This window comes from Lissotriton helveticus, chromosome 11, assembly GCF_964261635.1.
Source record: "Lissotriton helveticus chromosome 11, aLisHel1.1, whole genome shotgun sequence".
In the NCBI taxonomy this organism is placed as follows: Eukaryota; Metazoa; Chordata; class Amphibia; order Caudata; family Salamandridae; genus Lissotriton; species Lissotriton helveticus.
In genome coordinates, this window is record NC_136072.1 from 1,099,164,365 (window position 1) to 1,099,187,862 (window position 23,498).

The 23,498-nt window shown below is 44.6% G+C and overlaps 2 protein-coding genes across 2 annotated transcripts in view; one reads left to right on the forward strand and one right to left on the reverse strand.

Moving 5' to 3' along the window:
- LRRC75B (leucine rich repeat containing 75B) overlaps positions 1 to 23,498 on the reverse strand; it is a 204,650-nt gene that overhangs the window by 58,088 nt on the left and 123,064 nt on the right. The gene's annotated exons all lie outside the window — the stretch shown is intronic.
- GGT1 (gamma-glutamyltransferase 1) overlaps positions 3,366 to 23,498 on the forward strand; it is a 784,209-nt gene continuing 764,076 nt past the window's right edge. The window contains exon 1 of the mRNA XM_078667770.1: positions 3,366 to 3,504. Coding sequence (XP_078523896.1) covers positions 3,425 to 3,504 — 80 coding nt within the window. The 5' untranslated portion in view covers positions 3,366 to 3,424. The remainder of the gene's footprint in view (positions 3,505 to 23,498) is intronic.

Consider the following 23,498-nt stretch of genomic DNA (forward strand, 5'->3'; position numbering starts at 1 on the left):
TGCAAAGCGCCATCGAAGGTTACTCCAAGATAAGTGAACGTTTTGACCTCCTCTAAAATATGGGTGCCTATTGTATAAGTAAATTTAGAGGAAGGTTTTTTGCCGGCCAGGAGCACATAAGATTTACCCAGGTTAACAGATAGATCCAGGGTGCTCATGAACTTAACAAACCCATCTATCAGGATTTGTAGGCTTCGCGGTGTGCGCGCGAGCAAGACCGTGTCGTCCGCATAAAGCAGGACAGGGATATGCCTCGGCCCGACCCTAGGGGAATCTGCCTTTAAACCCAAAAGAAACTGCTCCAAGTTGTTGATATAAAGGGAAAACAGAAAAGGGGCAAGGATGCAACCTTGTCTGACTCTGCTCTTACATGGAAAAGAGTCAGACAATCCTCCCTCCCTGTTAAATCGAACCTTGGCCGTGGTGTTGCTGTGCAATTCCCTTAATATGGTGATTAAACCACTCTCAATCCCCATGCTTGACATCAAGTCCCATAGCTTTCCTCTATTGACGTGGTCAAATGCTGCTGCCAAATCCATGAATCCCATATAAATAGGTTCATCACTGGCCAGAGTATATTTGGCAGTCAGCATGTAAAGGTTCAGGCATTGGTCACTAGTGGACCTCCCTGTCCTAAACCCGTATTGAGTGTCCGAGAAGATGTTATTCTCATCGGTCCACTCGGACAGTCTGTTAAGGATTGCCCTACCCAAAAGTTTGGCCGATACGTCAATCAGGGAAATCGGCCGATAACACTTGGGGTCGTCCCTGTTGCCCTTTTTAAAAATTGGCACAATAATTGCTTTTGACCAAGATGGTGGCAGGTCACAAGAGATAGCAGTATTTATGACCCTGGTCATCAGAGGGGCCCATAAATCTATATTGCTAAGAAACAGGTCAGGGGGAATCCCGTCCGGACCCGGAGCTTTATTTTTGGTCAGACCCTCCATCCCTGCAGTAATCTCCTTAAGAGTGAGTACTACCGGGGAAGCCTGACTTAGGGTTACCGGTGGCTCTACAGGGGTACCGGGCTCATGGTTATATAAACCCCTAAAGTGTGTGACCCACTGCTCCGGGAGGATGTTAGCCCCTATATCCGGGGAATCATTTTCTTGAAAAGTCGGTCTATTAATGATTCTCCAAAAGCCCGCAAGATCCTTTTTTTCCCCTGCCTCTCTTAAATCTGCCCATGCTTCTGCCTGCAGGGCAAGTTTCCTCCTTTTGGTCTCTTTTTTATATTTTTCTCTGCACACCCTAATTTTTTGAGGGTCCCTTGGTTTTAGCGTAAGGCAGCATTTCAACTCCCTTAGTGCCTTAGAGCAGTCTTTGTCAAACCACCGGGGATTAGCCAGGTTACGTGGGGGCGCACTGGACTTAAGTAGGCCATCGATCAGGTTAGCGATCTGGTCAAATGCTTCCAGTAACCTTGATCCCTGGACTTCTAAGTCTAGACAATCGTTAATGGCCAATAGGCCCTTGTCACCCAAGGTTTTAAAAAACTTTACCCCGTCTATTTTGGACCATTTCAATCTCCTGCCTTGGTCTATGACCCTCTCCTCAATTGTGCGATGGGCTCTGGTTCCAGCACCCACCCTATACGAGAGCACCAAAACAAGAGGGTTGTGGTCGCTGAAGCTGCTCCATTCTATCCCTGCACTGATTATTTTATTTATCAGGGATCTCGAAGCCAGAATATAATCTATAATAGATGAGCAACCCCTACCCTTAAAAGTTGGTGGAAGTGTGCCATCCGACTGTGGGTCTATCATGTTAATGGTATGTTCTAAGTCATACTTAAGCCGAAGTAGACCAAGAGCCGACCCCGTGGGAGTATGAGAGAAATGCGGCCCCTTCTCCATTGGGCATTGTGACCAATCTGAATTTGCCTTGACCAATGCCGGACAAAGATGGCAGTTAAAGTCTCCCATTAAAAGCAGCCCATAAGACTGCCCCTTAGAATAAATTGGGCTCAGTATATTACTCCACCATGCAAACAATATAGTTTTCCTCCCCTGGGGGATTCCAGCACTCCATGGAGTCCCTAGTCCTTCAGCACATGGGATCACCAGCAGATTTACCCTCCTAGAAATGTAGTGACAACATGGGTCTCATAGGGTTTCCTAACTGAACCTTTGTGACTCAGTGTATTATACTTTCATGGGTAGCTTCATGTTTTCCTCACAAGAGTTTCAAGCACTCTATATAATCTCTGGCTCATCAGCGTTCTGAGGCACCTACCCACACCCATACACTCCCTGGTGAAACCATATTTGTAGGATACTGGTTATTGTTAGGAGCAACATCATAAGTACAATCAATTTCACACCCATGGGCATGAGATAGAGATACAGTAGTTTTAGAACGCACCTAAAGAAGATATCCTCTCTCTGCCATAAAGTAACACTCCAATACGATGACTGCTACACTCGAGAAACAGGAACATGAGAGTCTGGGACGAAACCAGGGGTTCTTTGTCCTGCACTGCCGCAAAACTCAGAGATGCTGCTGAAACTAGTCATAGCTTGGCAGGATACTTGTGGTGAGTGTTCGAGTACTTTACCTGGGGCGCGTCTTTGCCTAGTGTGATCAGTAAGTTGCTAGACGTCAGGAAAAGAGGTTGATCGTAGCTCCTATGAGGCGTTGCCTTGTTATGCTCCTGGGCACTGGCGTAACGAAAAGTGAGGGGGCCTCCCTGCACGGTACTTAGGGGGGGCCCCTCCGGGCTCAATTAGGAGCTCTCCCGGCCAGAGTTTAGTGCCGAGGGGGCCCCTTGGAGCTATGGCCCCCCCGCACCGCGTGGGCTATGGGGGCCTCTGTTACGCCCCTGCTCCTGGGCGGTGCAATCATTCTGTCTAGGAGAAAATCTGTGAGTTGCTTCCCCTGGGGACCCAGGGTAATATTGATTGGAGAGGCGTTACCAAACATAGGATTGTAATGGTTAAGTCACAGCATGTATGGTCAGAGAGTTCTTAGAAGATGCCACCACCACCATTTTGTTGCATTAGGGACCTTCACTGTGATTTCATCTATAAAACTCTATTCATACAATAAAATGAAACTACTAGGAGAGTGTTTTAGTGCAAATATGAGGTATTATAGCCTTTTAAATACTGTTGAACAAAATTGCACTGTTCAGATGTATTAAATGTATTGCACTGTTTCTTGACTATAGATCTAATGTCCTATAACTGCTCTTGAAGAATATCGTTGTCTGATTGAGACTAAGAGGCATGCTCTTGTTCTATTTCCTTGCTTTTGCTATAGACCATGTGTTGTAATCTTTTTGTATGGTTCACAGTTTTTGTCTGGTGACCTTGCTTTGACCACGTTTCATTTGTTGCCATCTTTCCTTGTAAATGTTACAGACGTGGCTGTCCTTGTGATTTCCTGACAGCCAGGCAGCACTCCCGGAGGGCTCCACGCGATGTATGCAGGGACACTGATGGCACCGTTCATCTTGCGGAAGCAGCGGCCTGGCAACTCTGCCCTTAGGCGGTCAAAAAGGTACCTTCATGGGCTGTGTGTGATTATAAGGTGAAGATGCTCTTGATCACGTGATCTGTTGCCTCCTGCAGCTGAAATGAGGACACACTAACACCACTGAAACAAGAGTGTTGCTCAAGAATGGGGGGTGGGTCCATTCACAAGTAGGCTGTAAAATTCTGAACCCTCTGAAAACCCATTTTGGTACCCGGATTGGAATTCCAAGTAATGTAGAGTTTACCACACCCCTGTAATTTTCTCCAGATCAATTTGTGCAGGTCAAACCTGCCAAAATGTACAAAGAGGAAAGTGCCTGGTACATATGGAGTCACCAAACTACATATGTTCTACACTGTTGTCAAGCTTGCACTGGGATTATGAGGTATTTACCAGACTTTGCTAATACTACACACCACAGTGTCACAGTTTAAAGAGGAACCAGTTGTGATTTGGGCCTTTGTAGTGAAACCTTGTGATTTGGACCTTTGTGGCGTCAGAATGTAAACAGTAGACAAGAAATAGGCAACAGGTGGGCTTGTAGTCAAATCTTCTGCTATTGTGGCTATGCTGTGATTCCCTGAATAACTGCAAACATTAACATGAATAACGTATGCTAGGAGCTTTAATTTTTGGATGATAGGGTGAGCCAAATGGCCATGTGCAGCACCCGTATTAACTCCTACTATTACAGGGTTTGAACAGCAGAGCCTAGGCACAGGCAGGTATTGGTACAGAAAATAGCATAACCACACCGTCTGAGATTGACCTGATTCTAACTGAAATGTGCTTCGGGCAGGGGAGTTGGACCTGTGATATAGGAAGGTAGTACTTTGCTCTTCCATCTTTGTTACTTTTTCCCTTCACTTAACTGATGAAATACTAGCAGCTCTAAACATGTGTATCTATGCCAGTATATGTTCTGATTTTACATTTCCAAATGAAGTTTACTTGTAAACGTTTGTATGTTTAAAGATTTATGCATGTATATCAAGAAAGATTCAACACACTTTTAATTTTTACTAACCGTTTATATGAAACTGGATCAGTGAACCATTCTTACACAATGCACAATCAGGCACAGTTATGGAAATGCTGTTTTGCAAATGTATTATATACATTAAGGTATTTCATTTCCTTCTCTCCAGCCCACTAGTCACGTAAAACTAATGCAGCAATGTCTACCTAGTGTCCCTTAAGCATGGATACTCAAAAACTTTCTCTCAGGGGCTAAAATTACAGGGCCGCACTGATGGGCCGACGGGACGCATGGTGTTGGAGCTAGAGTAAAACAAAATCACCACCGTTTAAAAACATTACTAGACAATGCTGTATTTCGATAGCAGATGTAACTACAAAGCTACAAGGAGGACATTTTGATACTACATTTTTATTATTAGACAATAGCAATCTTAAGAGGCATTGCATGGTAATTCCCATTCACTGGATATTCAGCACAGGACCAATGCAGCGTAGGTTTAAATGAGTCCGAAAAATAGGTAAGTTAAAGACAGATATACTAGGAACTTATATTACACATCATGTCTCCTATTAGTGTCCTGTAGTCTGAAACGGCAAGCCTTAAAAGCAGATTCAGATGTAAGTCTGGAAGCTTATTTATGAGTTTACTGTTAAACACTCCAATCAGGGAAAACAAACTTTCACAAACATATGTTGACCCAAATATACAAATGACTTTCTGGGCCACTGAAAAAACGGAGAGATAATTTGTCAGAAGGCAAACTTTTCCAGAATTCTTCTGGTGCCTGCCACAAAAAAGATGCTTTGAGAGCTGAACTGTACTGCATTTTAATCCGCTCAATTTCAGCTTGGGCCACTTTCATGCCAGTAAGTTCAACAACGTCAAGATTTTGTGCATTCACCATCCAAGGGTTTTCAACCAGCCTGGACAGAGGGGGAGGGCTCTGAATTGAGTCACAGCCAACAGTTTTGGGAAGTCCGCATCACCCAGTTGTTCTTTAAATAGAGCAAGCTTACTTTCAAAAGAGTAAATATCATTCATCATAGAGCACACAAGCAGTTGTTTGCCTTGCAGCATCAAATTGAGAGCACTGAAGTGTGTGAATAGATCTGAAAGAAAATGGAGCATTATAAGCCATTTCCCATCCTTTAGTTCTGGGAATGATTGACCTCTACTGTCAACAAAATGTTCAATTACAGGAAGCAAAGAGATGAAAAGCATCAGAATATTTCCTTTTGCTCAGCCATCGCACGTCAGTGTGCATCAAGAGGTCTGCATATTCAGCTTCGGAATCCTGCAGCACTGCTTTAATTAGTCAATAGCTAAGGGCTTTGGCACAAGTAAAATTAACAATTTCCACTGTAAGTTTTAGGATGTTATTTAGTTCTCTATGCCTTCATTCTGTACACAAACCTTCATGGTGAATAATGCAGTGATACTCCATCACAGTCGGCCTGATGAGCTTCTTTTTAAGCAGAGATACAAAGTCTCTGCCATAGCCTACCATGGCAGAAGCCCCATCGATTGTGATGTTGGCATGAGTGTTCAATGGGATGTGATGTATTTCAAAGTAGTTGCACATGTTGTCCAGTATATCTTCTCCTCTTGGGTGACCTTGCAATGGTAGAAAAATGCTGCAAAATGCTGAACAAATCAAACATTCATCCCCAGTCGATATCTGGGTTAAATCCATTGTCCCTTTGCTCACCATGAGCACTCATTGACTTATCTCTGCTTTTGCCTCTACAGTATTCGGCTGCTTGTCAGCTTGGATCACACTCTGCAAATACCACATGTATCAACAAAGGGTTTGTGGGGCTGAAATCACCATTTTCCCAGCTTTCAGGGACTGAGAAACTTTTGTCAGAAAACCAACATTTATTTACTGGGACAGCCTATTTTTGCTATTTTTTGTGCTTTCAACTTTCTTCTAGTTAATAGTAGAAACGGGTATGAAAGCAATAATGGATCCTGCAAAGCTATACATTTTAGAAAAGTAGAAAAAATTCTGAATTCAGCAAGGGTTCATTCATTTGTCTAGATCCTTTAAAGTTTCTTTATAGAAACTAACTGTTGAAAATAGGGAAAATTCATCTGTAACTTCTTCTAACTAGGACAGATGTTTAAAAGCAATATACCGTTACATCTGATGGACCTTTCTGGTTGTGGGGATTAGGTTCACCAAGAACCCGACAAACCCAGTGCCAATAACTGAGCAGCATCTTGCAATGTTTTTTTATTATCTACTGGGTATGTAGCAATTCATTTGGAAAAATATATACAGTGAAAAGTCGGGAAGAAAGACACCTATGTAATTCTGAAATTGGAACAAGATATAGGGCCAGATGTAGGAAGCCTAATACCGGTCGGTAACGGCCGAAATTACCGAATTATTAGGCTTTTCAGATGTAGGAGGCCACATTTCAGGATTCGGTATTTTACTGAATCTGTAATGTAGGGAGCACTCAAGTGAGTGCTTCTTACATTTAAGGATTCGTTATTTACCACCAACTATTAGTTGGTGGTAAATAACGAATTCCTTTTAAAAATCAATTTTTTTGCTTTTTATTCAGTGCCATGTGGCAGACATACGTGTGCCACGTGCACCCATGCACTATTCAGGGGTGCAACAGGGTGTCAATGTGACACCCTGCCACCCTTGAAAGGGTTCCCCCTATTACCGATTCGGTATTTACAGAATCGGTAATTCCCATTCATTTCTATGGGCCTCCAGGCCCATAGGAATTAATGGGAATTACTGAATTGGTATTTACCGATTCGGTAAAGACCGATTCTAAATTACCGAATATTACCGATTCGGTAATTTTTACCAAAAAATGATCTACATCCCATTTACCTATTCTTAAATACCGAATCAGTAAAATTCGGTATTTAAGAATAGGTCAATTAGGATTACCTACATCTGGTCCATAGATGTTAGAAACAGCAGCTATTTGCACATTTCTGAAATTGTGAGTACCCTTACTAGCATGAGAATTATAGGGCATTTTTCAAAGTGACTTCTTTTTTACACATTGTCTCATTTGGAAGGCAGAAATGCATCGAAAGTCAATAGGTAATAACAGTTGCTCTACAATTCTGCGTTACCCTTAGTCTACCGATAAAAATGGAACCTCACTTGTGTGGGTAGGCCAGGCCTAGTGCCCGCGGCAGGAAACTGCTCAAAAAGCAATGTGGACACACTTCATTTTTATAGTGAAAACTGACTGTTTTTTTGCAAATTGCCTAGCTGCAGATTTTGAACCCTAGCTCAGCCGGCACCTCAGGGAACCTAGCAAACCTATACATTTTTTAAAACTAGACACCCAGGGGAATCCAGGACGGACTTGTCTGGCTCTCATCAGGTTCTGTTACCCAGAATCCCTTGCAAACTTTAAACTTTGTAAAAAAAAAAAAAAAAATCCTCATATTTCTGTGGTGGAAGGATCTGGAATCTGCGTGGATCCACAAAATTTCACCCACCCAGCATTCCTCAAAGAAAAATGACCCCCCACTTGTGTGGGTAGGCCTAGTGCCTGCGACAGGAAACGGCCCAAAACGCCACATGGACACACCACATTTTCACAGTGAAAACTGACCCTTTTTTTGCAAAGTGTCCAGCTGTCGATTTTGAACCCTAGCTCTGCCGGCACCTAGGGAAACCTAGCAACCCTATACATTTTTGAAAACTAGACACCCAGGGGAATACTGGATGTGGTGACTTGTCTGGCTCTCACCAGGTACTGTTACCCAGAATCCCTTGCATATCTCAAACTTTTTTTAAAATACACATTTTCCTCACATTTATTACCCCCATCTGCCTCCTCGGGGGGGGCTTAAAGTTTTGTTTTCTTTGGGGGGTGGGGTGGGGGCATTTGCATGCCCATTCTGGGCAGCCCCCGCCCCAGGCTTATAAAAAAAAGACTCCCTGGCATCTAGGGTGCTTTCTGAATTTTGTGGGGGGAGGGGTGGGGGCTTTGGCAGGCCCATCTTGGGCATCTCCCACCCCTAAATTCATTGGAGAAAAAAAACCTGATGTCTAGTGGGCTATAGCCCCCATCTGCCCCCCCAAGGGGGCATAAAGACTGTGATTTTGCGACAGGGGTTAGGGGCATTGGCAGGCCCATATTGGACAGCCCCCACCCCTAATTAGCATTTGAAACAAAATCCCTGGTTTCTAGTGGACTTTCGCCCCCCTGGGAGGGGGGGGCAGAAAGACTGTACTTTTGCGGTGGGGTAGGGAAATTGGCATGCCCATATAGGCCGCCCCCACCACTAATTCAAATTGGCATTAAATAATCCCTGGTATCTAGAGGGCTACTGCCCCCATCTGCCCCCCAGCTGGGCAGAAATACTTATTTTTGCCAGGGGTGTGGGGGCATTTTACACCCCTTCTTTTGGGCAGCCCCCACCCCTAATTGAAATTGCCATTAAATAATCCCTGGTTTTTAGTGGGCTTTCTGCCTCCTCGGGGGAGGGGAGGCAGAAAGACACCAATTTTGTGGTGGATCCCTCCTTGGGGATCGCCCTCCTGGGGCGAACCCCAAGCAGGGATTCACTAGGGAAGGGGAGATTCTCCCCTTTCCAGTGATACCTCTTTAGTCTTTCTACATGCTCAGGGGGCTGCGGTAGTGCCTGAGCACGTAGAAAGTGAAACTGGAATGAGCCTCTTGGCTCATTTCAGTTTCACTGAAATGACGTCAGTGCAACGTGCGCGCTGATAGTCATTTCAGGGAAACCAAAGCTGCAGCCCCTGGAGGTGGGGAAGCTCTTCCATGTCTCCCGGGGCTGTTGGGGGTGAAAGGGAATCCCTCTGGTTCCTGCACCAGAGGGATTCCCTTTGCAATGTGCTAGGACGGCCGGGGGTAGTCCGACGCACATGAGCACTGGTGTGTCGGATGGCCCCTGGCCATCCGACGCACCGAAGGGGTTAATTAGGTAATAATTAAGAATTATTTAATACATTTTATTTAATTGTATATTTTAAATCCTGTAATACTGATTTATTTTCATTATGTTTTTTGTGGGCTGTTAGGTTTGTAGGGGTATAGGACGGCAAGTTAATCAAGTGATTAACAATGTTAATTTATTATTTAATTTATTCTTAATTACATGATTTATCGAATACTGATTTATTTGACTTATTTTTAGTTGCAGGGATGCTAGGTTTGTAGGGGTCTAGGTTGGGAAGTAAATCAGGTTAATAATGAATTAACAATTACCGTATTTTCTGGCGTATAAGACGACTTTTTAACCCTTGAAAATCTTTTCAAAAGTTGGGGGTCGTCTTATACGCCGGTGTCATTTAATAAGCAAGCGAATATAGCCCAAACCCTATATTTTAAAAGGAAAACTAGGGGGTCGTCTTATACGCCCAGTCGTCTTATACGCCAGAAAATACGGTAATTATTTATTAATTATTTGATTGTCTTTACACATGTAAATTATGGAATACTTATTTTTAGGTCTTGCGTGGGCGTGACAGCGAAGCTGCTCCGCCTCTGCGAGAGATATTGTTAGAAAAAGAGGACTCTAAGCCCCTTCTCTCCTTTTCATTGGGTTGCGCCAGAGTTTATGGTAAACGCTGGCTTCCCATTGAAAAGGAAGGTTTCTGGTTGCCGCCATGTCCGCTTTTTGGACTGGCCCTCCGGACACGATGGCCTTCTTTCATAAAAGATTTGTTATCAGAGCCTAACCACGTCAAATGTAAAATCCTCGCACTCTTGCAAGTGGTGCGATGCTGCTTCTTTCCAGTACTGCCCTATACAACAGGAGCCTTTTCTTTGATGTACTGGAAGTAATTTAACCAAACCCCGCTTGCTGTGTATAAGAGGCCAATCACTTGCCTAACGACTTAAGAGTGCAGTCATGCCGTCGCCTGTATCCCTGTATATTCAGCACTTTTATTAGTGTATGCGGTTTGTTCCATGACACAAACATCCCAATTTCCGCATAGAACTGACGAGTAAGTACCTCCTGTTATTATTTTTTTAACGCGCTAGGCTGTATTGTTTCTGTTGTGCCGAAGTTCCAAAGAGCAGAAGTCCAACAATATGGTTTCAAGCGCCTTTTCATATTTTAATATCCGAAAGGGATCAATATTGTGCTCACAAAAAATGTGATGTCCGGGTTTTTGTGAAAGCCATATAAGCAATGTTCTTTATTTACGAGATATTTGATCAGGCACTTTGCCTAACTTACTGCAAATACGTTATTGACAGTACATTTCTTCAGTTACTCCTATAAGGGGATTGAAAAATGAGGAATACGGGTACCTGAAGTCTGCACAGGATGTGCCGTCAGCCCCAGGACTGCGGGATTCTCTTATCTAGCCCTTAGGGCCTGTCCGTATGGAATTCCTTTCTGCTAGAACACTGCTCCTCTGCCATGCCACATGGAAGCGTTTCTCGTAATTTAGCCATCGCCATATTAAACACTCATTCCACATTAGCAGCCTCCGTTTGTGTATGGGTGAGGGAGAGAAGCAGCTGTGTATGCCTGAGGTAGTGTGTGTGTTTGAGGGAAAGAGAGCAAAACATCAGTGTATGTGAGAGACAGCAGTGTAAGAGAGACAGCAGTGTAAGAGAGACAGCAGTGTAAGAGACGGCAGTGTGTGTGTCCTAGGGAGAGCCTGGTGCGCGAGGCAGCAGTGTGAGAGAGACAGCAGTGTAAGAGAGACAGCAGTGTAAGAGAGACAGCAGTGTAAGAGACGGCAGTGTAAGAGACGGCAGTGTGTGTGTGTCCTAGGGAGAGCCTGGTGCGCGAGGCAGCAGTGTGAGAGAGACAGCAGTGTGAGAGAGACAGCAGTGTAAGAGACGTGTGTGTGTCTCTCTCTCTCTCTCTCTCTCTCTCTCTCTCTCTCTCTCTCTCTCTCTCTCTCTCTCTCTCTCTCTCTCTCTCTCTCTCTCTCTCAGAGCCTGGTGCGCGAGGCAGCAGTGTGAGAGAGACAGCAGTGTGAGAGACGGCAGTGTGTGTGTCCTAGGGAGAGCCTGGTGCGCGAGGCAGCAGTGTAAGAGACGGCAGTGTGTGTGTCCTAGGGAGAGCCTGGTGCGCGAGGCAGCAGTGTGAGAGAGACAGCAGTGTAAGAGAGACAGCAGTGTAAGAGACGGCAGTGTGTGTGTGTCCTAGGGAGAGCCTGGTGCGAGAGGCAGCAGTGTGAGAGAGACAGCAGTGTAAGAGAGACAGCAGTGTAAGAGAGACAGCAGTGTAAGAGACGGCAGTGTGTGTGTGTCCTAGGGAGAGCCTGGTGCGCGAGGCAGCAGTGTAAGAGACGGCAGTGTGTGTCCTAGGGAGAGCCTGGTGCGCGAGGCAGCAGTGTGAGAGAGACAGCAGTGTAAGAGACGGCAGTGTGTGTCCGTGTCCTAGGGAGAGCCTGGTGCGCGAGGCAGCAGTGTGAGAGAGACAGCAGTGTAAGAGAGACAGCAGTGTAAGAGAGACAGCAGTGTAAGAGACGGCAGTGTAAGAGACGGGGGGGGGGGGGGGGGGGGGGGGGGGGGGGTGTGTGTGTGTGTGTGTGTGTGTGTGTGTGTGTGTGTGTGTGTGTGTGTGTGTGTGTGTGTGTGTGTGTGTGTGTGTGTGTGTGTGTGTGTGTGTGTGTGTGTGTGTGTGTGTGTGTGTGTGTGTGTGTGTGTGTGTGTGTGTGTGTGTGTGTGTGTGTGTGTGTGTGTGTGTGTGTGTGTGTGTGTGTGTGTGTGTGTGTGTGTGTGTGTGTGTGTGTGTGTGTGTGTGTGTGTGTGTGTGTGTGTGTGTGTGTGTGTGTGTGTGTGTGTGTGTGTGTGTGTGTGTGTGTGTGTGTGTGTGTGTGTGTGTGTGTGTGTGTGTGTGTGTGTGTGTGTGTGTGTGTGTGTGTGTGTGTGTGTGTGTGTGTGTGTGTGTGTGTGTGTGTGTGGGTTTGTGTTACTATCCTTGTGGGGACTTGGGCATGATAACACACTCACGCTGTGGGGACTTGATTGCACTGTGGGGACCTGAACCCAGGTCCCCACAAGGTAATGCCTTCTAAATGATTAAAAATGACTTCAGGAACATCTGTGTCAATTTTTACAACTTTTGAAAAAATTGCCTTGTGGGGACCTGTGTTTCATAAAGTGTGTTTATATTTTTGCTCGCTCTGTCCCCGTAGGCAGGAGGTGGTACTGCAGTCCTAAACACACTTTGCATTTTAAACACACATTGCTCACAGAAACAAATACTAGCCGCAGAAAGGATGCACATTTCGATGGGAAAGCTCCATATCCCTTTATTTATCCAAATATTTTTAATGTAAATTAACCTTTTCTCTACATAAAAACGTATTTACATGATGCTGCTATTGAGTTAAGTCTTTTTGTGTCTGAAAAGTGTGGTTTTATGAGCATTTCTAAAATTTATTTGAGTTGGAACACTTCACTATTGCCATGTGATCTTTATCTTCAATTAATGAATTATGGTGCACTGGACTGCGATATAAAGTAAATGATTCTGATCATGTTTTGTAAATAACTTAGAGGACTATTCAGGCCCAGTGTTCAGAGCCCTTGTCTTTTTTCGCTATTGCAAAGTCAATTCACTCCAAGACTCTGGCCATCCTTTGGTGGACTAGCCAGCCAGAGTCGACTTCAGTGCTGGTGGTGCCTGGTGCAACAGTCTTTTTTTGGCGATTTCTTAATATTCCTTAATTGCGAATTTGCAAATTGCGATTCGCAAATAAGAAATACTTTCCTATTCACCAGGAGTCCCATAGCAAGGAATGGGAAGTTATTCTCAATTTGCGATTCGCAATTTGCTAATCGCAATTTGAGAATAATTTGAAGGGTGCAGAGGTGTCCAAAGGACACCCTGCTGCACCCCTGAAATGTACATGTGTGTGCATATGGCGCACATACATGCCCTAAGGGCATGTATGTGCGCCACATGGCACCTTTACAAATGCCAAAAAGTGCATTTGTAAAATAATTAGCGATTTCTTAATTGGAATTTGCACAACTTGAGTGCTTCATACATAGTGGTAGATTTTCAACCCCCTTGCGCCTCATTTACGCTGCATTTGCGTCACTTTTGTGACGCAGCGACGACGCAAATCCTGCCCCATGGTGTGGGGTACTTACAACGTGACGCATCTGGGAGATGCGCCACGTTGTAAATCCCTGCGCCACATATAGGTGTTCCTGCGCAGGGGGGAGGGGGGCGTTCCGGCGCAGGAACGCCTCCTAAAAGTGGCGGAGTGAAATCTACAAGATTTCACTCAGTCACTTTTAGGCCAATGCTACGTCAAAACCCTGCGCCTGCTTGAAGCAGGCGTAAGGCTTGACGCAGCATTGGAAGAATAGGGCACCCCCGAGCTTTGCTGGAGCTGCGTCGCGCTTGCGACGCAACTCCAGCAATGCGTCATCTTTTGGCACAGATGCGTGATGCATCTGTGCTGGTTTTGCCCCATGGTGCGCCGCATTGTAAATGCGGCGCATCATGGGTGGCGGAGCTGCGACGCACAATTACTGGCGCATCCCTGCTGATAGGCAGGGATGCGCCAGTAATTGTAAATCTGCCCCTTAGCATTTAAGAAATCGCAATTTGCGTTTCCTTAAATGCTGACGCAAAATTAAGGAATCGCAAATTTTGCGATTCCTTAATTTTGCGATGCGATTTCCATGATACATCGCATTTTCCTTATTTTTTCTCGCAAACGCTGTTTTTTTGCTAATCGCAGCGTTTGCGAGAAAAAAAACGGATGATACATCTGCCCCAAAATGTATGTTTACCTCTTTACTACACAAACACAGCATCTGCACCATTTGCCAGCAAGTTTCGCGACACATTTTTCCTGATGAAAATTCCATCTCTAAACATTCTTAGGGTGAGAAATGTGTCCTCCAGCTGTAATCCAATACATCGTTTGGGTTAAAAAAAAAGGATTAGAGTTTACATTGGTTTGAAGGAATCAAGAAAAGGATAGAACTTGTTATAATTTATCATTTGCATTTACAATTAAATACAAACCTGTGATAAAAGGTGTTTCTTTTTTACTAAGCGCATATCAGGTACTCTTCAAAACTTGAAAACTTGCACTAGCACGGAGTTTAAATTGCAGTGGTATTATTACCCGTTTTAAAGCTTTCTCAACCCTTACGAGCGAGATTTCAGGAACAGTAATAACGAGTTATTAGATATTAGCTTGCATAATGTTCTGAACTTTCAGCGCTTACTTGAAATGCGTTCTTTATGAAAGCAGAGTCCGTGAAATAAATGGTTTGGAAAAAATACTTGTGAAGCTGGTGCGCAAGGATGTAAGCAAAACACTTTTACAAGTCTGCTCGCTGAAGAATCACTTTGCCCAGTTTGAATAGCATTTCCTCTGCCCCTCGGAATGATAATCCTGGCGGCCTTGAAGAAAACAAAACCTGTAAGGCTTCAGGATGGCCGGGCACAGATATGCAGATTCACGTTCGCGCATCACAAAAGGGACATTAGCCCTCAAGAGGCCCGCGCGGCGCTCGAATCACCTGAGCAGGAAACTCTCCCAGACTGGGGGATGGGCCCTGCTGAAAAGACGGCACCTTTGCAGGGAAAGGCAACATGAGCTGTGACTGACTGGGACACTGAGAGCAGAACGAGTTTAAGCACCCAGAGACTGAACCCAGCCTAACTCTTAGCGAGTTTGTAAACATTAATAAAGCAATTTGTGTAATTTAGAAATGCACGCACAAAGTCATATGGAGGTTCATTTGTCACTAAAATTAATTGGGAGAGTATGTGGCATGTCAGCTCAACATTCTGTGATTCTGGGCAATTCACATACTCTCCCAGTGCCTACAAAACAAGCATTGTCATAGCCAATACATCCTGCCTTTGTCACCTAAGTGTTTAGTGATGCAGCACGATATCCTGGGTGTTCCAACATCTACTGTGATATGAGGATGTAGGGAGGCTATGTACAACAAGAATGTGTGTATACTGAATGCTAGAAACGAAGGGAACAATTAACACCAATCTGTCTTTTATTAAATAAAGCTGCCTACAATATTGTGAGGCCAGTGTTGTGCACTGTTAATAGAGATTACATAGAAAGCAGGTTTTCTTATTAGAGGTCAGTTTTATAGTTAACTGTCACCTCATGTCCACTTCTAGACATTTTAATAGAAGGAATGCATATTGGTGTAGCTACCTCTTTTGACCATACATGGAGTCAAGGGGAGGAGCAGTATGCATATGGTATGACTGTCAATTTAGTCAGTCCAGCTTCCATCTTGTTTGAGGATTACATCACTTTTCTGTGGCCAGGAGTACATAGTGCTCGGACCTGGGCAAATGAGTAGTGGTAACTAAACCCCAGCACTGTGGTGTTACAAATCTCTGCACAAAATGCGATTTTTGATAAAACTTCAAAAGTCAACAGGTGGGGTGCGTGAATGCCATCTTAAAAACATTTGGGATTTATTAAGTCATTGGAACCAATCTATGTTGCCCTTCATAATAGAAGTTTAACAACAACAACTATTGCATCACATCCAATTTCTAAACCGTGCACACAATAAAAAATTACCCTAATAAGCAGTAACAGCAGCCAATCACAAAGGCATTTGTGGCGTAAACACAATTTACTTTTCTTCTAGTTGTCTTATTAAGTAATTTAGTGAACACGTCTTTACTTTGGTAAGTTTACTGCAGCACTTAAAATTATGTTGCTCATCATGCGCAGTTTAAAGGTCTAACACGCAAAACCTGTGGCTCAGGGGAATAGAGTATTGAGAGAGGAGCATAAATAACAAGGGGAGTATGATGAATATAGAGCTCAAGGTAAAAGGAGAGAGAGTGTCAGACAGAGCGGAAAGTAAACTGTGAAATAGAGAAAGTGAAATACGACAGAATGCGAGAAAGTAAAATGAAAGGAGGAGGACAAATGAAACATCAAAAAAGAAAAGGACAACAAACACGAGTGAAGAAAGAAATATAGGGATCAATATAGAAAATGTGAGACAGGAAGAGGGGAGAAAGGAGAAATAGAGGTAGTGGAATATAAAGGGAAGAGGGTGGAGTGATTTCCAAAAAGAGAAAGGAGGATGAGAAAGATGCAAAGACAACAAGCATTAGAAATGCAATCGGGCTCGGATTTATTTGAGTTTGAGCTAATGGCATTGTAAATGCCAATGTATTGTTGCTATGTGTTATGGAGTGTGTTCATGTAGTGTGTACTGCCAGTGATCTCCTTGTGAGTGTGAGAATATTGCACCGTTACTGCCTGTGATGTCCTTCTTGTGAGTGTGAGAAGCTTGCACCTCTGCTGCCTGTGGTCTCCTTGTGAGTGTAAGAAGCTTGCACTGCTGCTGCCTGTGATGTCGTTCTTGTGAGTGGGAGAAGATTGCACCTCTGCTGCCTGTGGTCTCCTTGTGAGTGTAAGAAGCTTGCACTGCTGCTGCCTGTGATGTCATTCTTGTGAGTGGGAGAAGCTTGCACCTCAGCTGCCTGTGGTCTCCTTGTGAGTGTAAGAAGCTTGCACAGCTGCTGCCTGTGATGTCCTTCTTGTGAGTGTGAGAAGCTTGCACCGCTGCTGCCTCTGAGTATGAGAAGATTGCATTGTGCATCTCTGTGCTGTGCCTGTTCTTTGTAAGGGACTCTTGCTCTGTTGCTGCTGCTGCCTTGGCACAGTACCTGCTGTGAGTGTGTAAGGGAAGCTTGCACCACTGCTGCTTGTGATGTCGTTCTAGCGTGTGTGAGAAGCTTGCACCTCTGCTGCCTGTCGTCTCCTTGTGAGTGTAAGAAGCTTGCTCTGCTGCTGCCTGTGATGTCCTTCTTGTGAGTGTGAGAAGCTTGCACCTCTGCTGCCTGTGGTCTCCTTGTGAGTGTAAGAAGCTTGCACTGCTGCTGCCTGTGATGTCGTTCTTGTGAGTGTAAGAAGATTGCACAGCTGCTGCCTGTGATGTCCTTCTTGTGAGTGTAAGAAGCTTGCACCGCTGCTGCTTGTGATGTCGTTCTTGTGAGTGTGAGAAGCTTGCACCGCTGCTGCCTGTGATGTCGTTCTTGTGAGTGTGAGAAGCTTGCACCTCTGCTGCCTGTGGTCTCCTTGTGAGTGTAAGAAGCTTGCACCGCTGCTGCTTGTGATGTCCTTCTTGTGAGTGGGAGAAGCTTGCACCTCAGCTGCCTGTGGTCTCCTTGTGAGTGTAAGAAGCTTGCACAGCTGCTGCCTGTGATGTCCTTCGTGTGAGTGTGAGAAGCTTGCGCCGCTGCTGCCTGTGAGTATGAGAAGATTGCATTGTGCATCTCTGTGCTGTGCCTGTTCTTTGTAAGGGACTCTTGGTCTGTTGCTGCTGCTGCCTTGGCACAGTACCTGCTGTGAGTGTGTGAGGGAAGATTGCACCACTGCTGCTTGTGATGTCGTTCTTGCCAGTGTGAGAAGCTTGCACCTCTGCTGCCTGTGGTCTCCTTGTGAGTGTAAGAAGCTTGCACTGCTGCTGCCTGTGATGTCGTTCTTGTGAGTGTGAGAAGCTTGCACCGCTGCTGTTTGTGATGTCCTTCTTGTGAGTGGGAGAAGCTTGCACCACAGCTGCCTGTGGTCTCCTTGTGAGTGTAAGAAGCTTGCACAGTTGCTGCCTGTGATGTCCTACTCACTACTCTACTCACTACTCTACTCACTACTCTACTCACTACTCTACTCACTACTCACTACTCTGCACTCACTACTCTGCACTCACTACTCTGCACTCACTACTCTACTCACTACCTACTCACTACTCACTACTCTACTCACTTTCTGCACTCACTACTCACTACTCTACTCACTACTCTGCACTCACTACTCACTACTCTACTCACTACTCTACTCACTACTCTACTCTACTCACTACTCACTACTCTACTCACTACTCACTACTCAACTCACTACACTCACTACTCACTACTCTGTTCACTACTCACTACTCTACTCACTACTCAGTACTTTCCACTCACTACTCTACTCACTACTCTACTCAGTACTTTCTACTCACTACTCTACTCACTACTCACTACTCTACTCACCTCACTACTCTACTCACTACTCTGCACTCACTACTCACTACTCTGCTCACTACTCACTACTCTACTCACTACTCACTACTATGCACTCACTGCTCACTACTCTGCACTCACTACTTTACTCACTACTCTACTCACTACGAAGCACTCACTACTCACTACTCTGCTCACTACTCACTACTCTACTCACTACTCTACTCACTACTCTACTCACTACTCTACTCACTACTCTACTCACTACTCTACTCACTACTCTACTCACCTCACTACTCTGCACTCACTACTCACTACTCTACTCACCTCACTACTCTGCACTCACTACTCACTACTCTACTCACTACTCACTACTCTACTCACTACTCTACTCACTACTCTACTCACTACTCACTACTCTACTCACTACTCACTACTCTACTCTACTCACTACTCTACTCTACTCACCTCACTACTCTACTCACTACTCACTACTCTACTCACTACTCTGCACTCACTACTCACTACTCTACTCACTGCTCACTACTCTACTCACTACTCTGCACTCACTACTCACTACTCTACTCACTACTCTGCACTCACTACTCACTACTCTACTCACTACTCTGCACTCACTACTCACTACTCACCCCACTACTCACCTCACTACTCTACTCACTACTCTACTCACTACTCTACTCACTACTCTACTCACTACTCACTACTCTGCACTCACTACACTACTCACTACTCTGCACTCACTACTCTACTCACTACTCTGCACTCACTACTCTGCACTCACTACTCTGCACTCACTACTCTGCACTCACTACTCTGCACACTCACTCTGCACTCATTACTCACTACTCTGCACACTCACTCTGCACTCACTACTCTGCACTCACTACTCTGCACTCACTACTCTGCACTCACTACTCTGCACTCACTACTCTGCACTCACTACTCTGCACTCACTCACTCTGCACTCACTCACTCTGCACTCACTCACTCTGCACTCACTCACTCTGCACTCACTCACTCTGCACTCTCTAGCACTCCATCGCACTCCCTACTCACTCTGCACTCTCTAGCACTCCCTAGAACTCCCTACTCACTCTGCACTCTCTAGCACTCCCTAGAACTCCCTTTTCACTCTGCACTCTCTAGCACTCCCTAGAACTCCCTTTTCACTCTGCACTCTCTAGCACTCCCTAGAACTCCCTCTTCACTCTGCACTCTCTAGCACTCCCTAGAACTCCCTCTTCACTCTCTAGCACTCCGTAGCACTCCCTACTCACTCTGCACTCTGCACTCCCTATGCACTCTGCGCTCCCTATGCACTCTGCGCTCCCTATGCACTCTGCGCTCCCTATGCCCTCTGCGCTCCCTATGCACTCTGCGCTCCCTATGCACTCTGCACTCTGCAGTCCCTATGCACTCTGCAGTCCCTATGCACTCTGCAGTCCCTATGCACTCTGCACTCCCTATGCACTCTGCACTCCCTATGCACTCTGCACTCCCTATGCCCTCTGCACTCCCTATGCACGCTGCACTCCCTATGCACGCTGCACTCCCTATGCACTCTGCACTTCCTATGCACTCTGCACTTCCTATGCACTCTGCACTCCCTATGTACTCTGCACTCCCTATGCACTCTGCACTCTGCACTCCCTATGCACTCTGCACTCCCTATGCACAAGGGTGCTATGTCTAGGTGCACAGGTTTAAAATAAAATAATGTGTTCTGTTGGGTAACAGCTTTTAATTAAGCACGAATAAGCAGTTCTGTTTGTGGAGTTTGATATATACATGGTTAATATATTTAATGTATATCAGAGGAAGCCATTATAGATCAGTTTGGAGTCGGATACACGTCAGATTTTGATGATATCCATATAAAATAAATATACATGTAACTGACCTAAATGCAAACGATTTACTTAGTAAGTTCTTATCCTAAAAATATGGCATGGATCTAAACTTCCTGAATCTACGTTGAATTTTCCTGCTTTATAAAACAAAAAATGTATACATGAATTAATGACTGAGGTAAATTTGCTCTTACAGGCGTCGAGGTTTGCTTTTTACGGAATATGCTACGATGGGAGGAGGGCAAAGGATTTTAAATTATGTGTAAACTTAGGGGAAGATTTATGAAGGCCTTGCGCCGCCGGTGCGTCATTTTTAACATGGGAAAAAGTGACGCACCGGCGGCGCAAGGCCTTCATAAATGTGCCCCTTAATGTCTGCATGCTGGTGCCCACCTTTATGCCTGGAGTTGGGTCAGTGCAGCCTGTGTGCAGAATGGCTCTGAAAAGGCTAGCCACCACAAGTGTTCTACCATAGGTTAGCCACTAATTGATTACTGTGCTCATATCAGATGACACTGTGCATACGGAATTATGCCTGCCCTGCCAATTTATTGTTCTGTGTTGGCATGTGGATGCTGAGTGGGACACATTGCCCAAGGCTACTCAAATAACTTTGCAAACTGCAAAAGATTCTTAATAAAAAATAGTGAAAGACATGTATAAAGTTTCAAGCCAGCTATCAAGTTTATGTTAACGGCAGGATAGGCGATGTAATGTTTCTTTAACATTTTAGATAAGTCATAAGACAACAAAAGTGTACTTTTCAAACAATGTGAAATTAGTAACTTAAATGCAGAGAGGAAAGTATGTTGACAGAAACAAAAGGCCTCCTGCCCTCATAATACATGCAATGCAATGCTGAATTGTGAACGCGCTCCCACCATCTGGATTGCATTTGGAGGAGCACCCGGACAGCTCCTAATTAAAATTAATGTACTGCCGTGCGCGAAAGGTACATGTTACACGCGCGCCTGATACATGCAATGCAATGCTGAATGGTGAACGCGCTCCCACCATCTGGATTGCATTACACGGGCACTCTGACAGCTCCTAATTAAGATTAATAGTCTGCTGTGCGCGTAACCACACAGAAAATGCCATGAAAATGCCAACAATGGTGGACGGAAATTAAATATAGCCTATGGCGTCAAGGCTACTAAAAAGACAGCACAGCGAAGACGAATCACTATGCAGATGCCATAAAAAAAGCTTACGCACTAAGGAATGTTGCTGCCCAGACCCCTAAAGACACTTTTTTTTTTCTTTTACAATAGGAGCTCGGAGCTCCGCCCCACTTCGTGGTGACGTAGGCCGAGCCCTAAAAAAGGAGAAAGAAATGGGAGGTCTCGAGAGAGGATAGGAGCGAGCGAGGAAGAAAATGAGACTGGGATTTAAAGTTAAAGAGACTGACAGAAGGAGTGGACAAGAAAGAGAGCAAGAGAATGAGAGGAAAGGGAGTGTGCCTTACAATTGGAACAGTTGCAGAAGTCTGACTATAGGGCTATCTAGTTATGTGTGACAATGTCAGCCTGGCGTTTACCCAGCAGCAAATTGTGTTGTGTGACTTGCAGTTTCACTTTTAACATATGCAGTTCGCTAAAATGTTAAATATCTGACTGAAAGTGCCATATACAGCTTTTCAGCTATCAGCAGACCAAACGCGTTCCTGAATGAAAGGGCGCACTCCTTTAATTCTAAACGCATCTTTAGCGCCTGGATACCCTCGAGGTTGATTAGCCGCTGTATAAGTCCCAATTGATTAATTGTAAATAGATTCTCTTTAATCTCTCCTCCTGAAGCTATGGTTCTGACTTGATGGGTAGAGTAAACAATAACTGTTCACTAATGTAAATGGTCAGCTGGTCCGTTCTGGAGTCCTTATTGTCTGCTTTTATTTATATAGCACTTACGAACCCCTCATCAGGCGATACATATGGAAACTAAATGCTGTAGCCCATAGATGTGAATTATGTCTCCATATTTCCACAACATATGGCTTAGGCAGCGTAAACATCACAGCATGGCTTAGAACCTCATTAAAATTGCTAATGCTCACAAACTAGAAAGATAGCTCAGTGGGCGAATATGCTAGTGGCGTAGAGCTGAATGCCACCTTCAGCCATGCTTAAAAGCAGGTGAGGCATTCAGCAGATCAAGAACTAATGGACCAGCTTACCGACTGGACCAATTCTTTCCCCGCGCTCTCACGGGACCACCCAGATCCCTACTATACAGAAGCCTTAAAAACAAGCATTTGTAATCCTGCTCCAGTTTTGTTTTCTGTAACTCAAGCGGATACAAGCCACTTTCTCCAAATGCAATAGTTGCTATCCTTATTCTTGTTCACAAATCCATATAAGTATCGCAAAGCCATATCGTACCAAGGGGCATAATATAATTTTATACTTTTGAAAACTGGTCTAACCTCTAAGTTGAACAGCACAAAAAGTGATACATGGGATGCTTGAGTGAATCTCATTCACTCGTAATTACAATGGTCACATTCCAATGCACCCTTTTTTAACTTACCTCTTCATTTACAGTCAGGGAATAATCATATAAGTAGTTTTTCAGATTGAGAAAACGTCCCAACATACATCCCTATATGGCAGTAGGCAGTGCTTTAAATGGGAAAAAATAAGTGCAGGTACTCATTAAAATGAGCTAGAGGTGTAGTGAGGGGGCGGGATTAGGGGAGGGGCTAAAGGCAAGACCTGATGATACTTCATGACTTCTATTAGTTGCAGGACACATCAAAACACATGAGAAATGTGTTTATATAAACAAAGCAAGTGAACTCATTACTCAAAAATGAAATAGAAATGCTATAATATGTTAACATTTCCTTTTTTTGAAATGGATGCACCTTCTCAATACCATACTGTTAATTGCTGTTGTTTGGCACAAAACCATATATTTTTCAGCACATGAGTAGGAAGAAACTGAAAATACCCCAACGTCGCCCAAAGCTCTTATGGCACCAAGCAAATGAAGCAAATCATCATGACCCTCCTCAGAAGATATCTCTTGTCTCTTCCATAGATCTATCCATTCATCCTTCCATCCTACCATTTACCTGCTGATGTCCACCATTTAACCTTTACATTCTGTCTTCTATTCTGTCTTTCATCGATCATTCAGTTTTTCACCATTCTGTCTGTCCACCCTTCACATAAACACCTATCCATCCATCCAACTCAAAACCT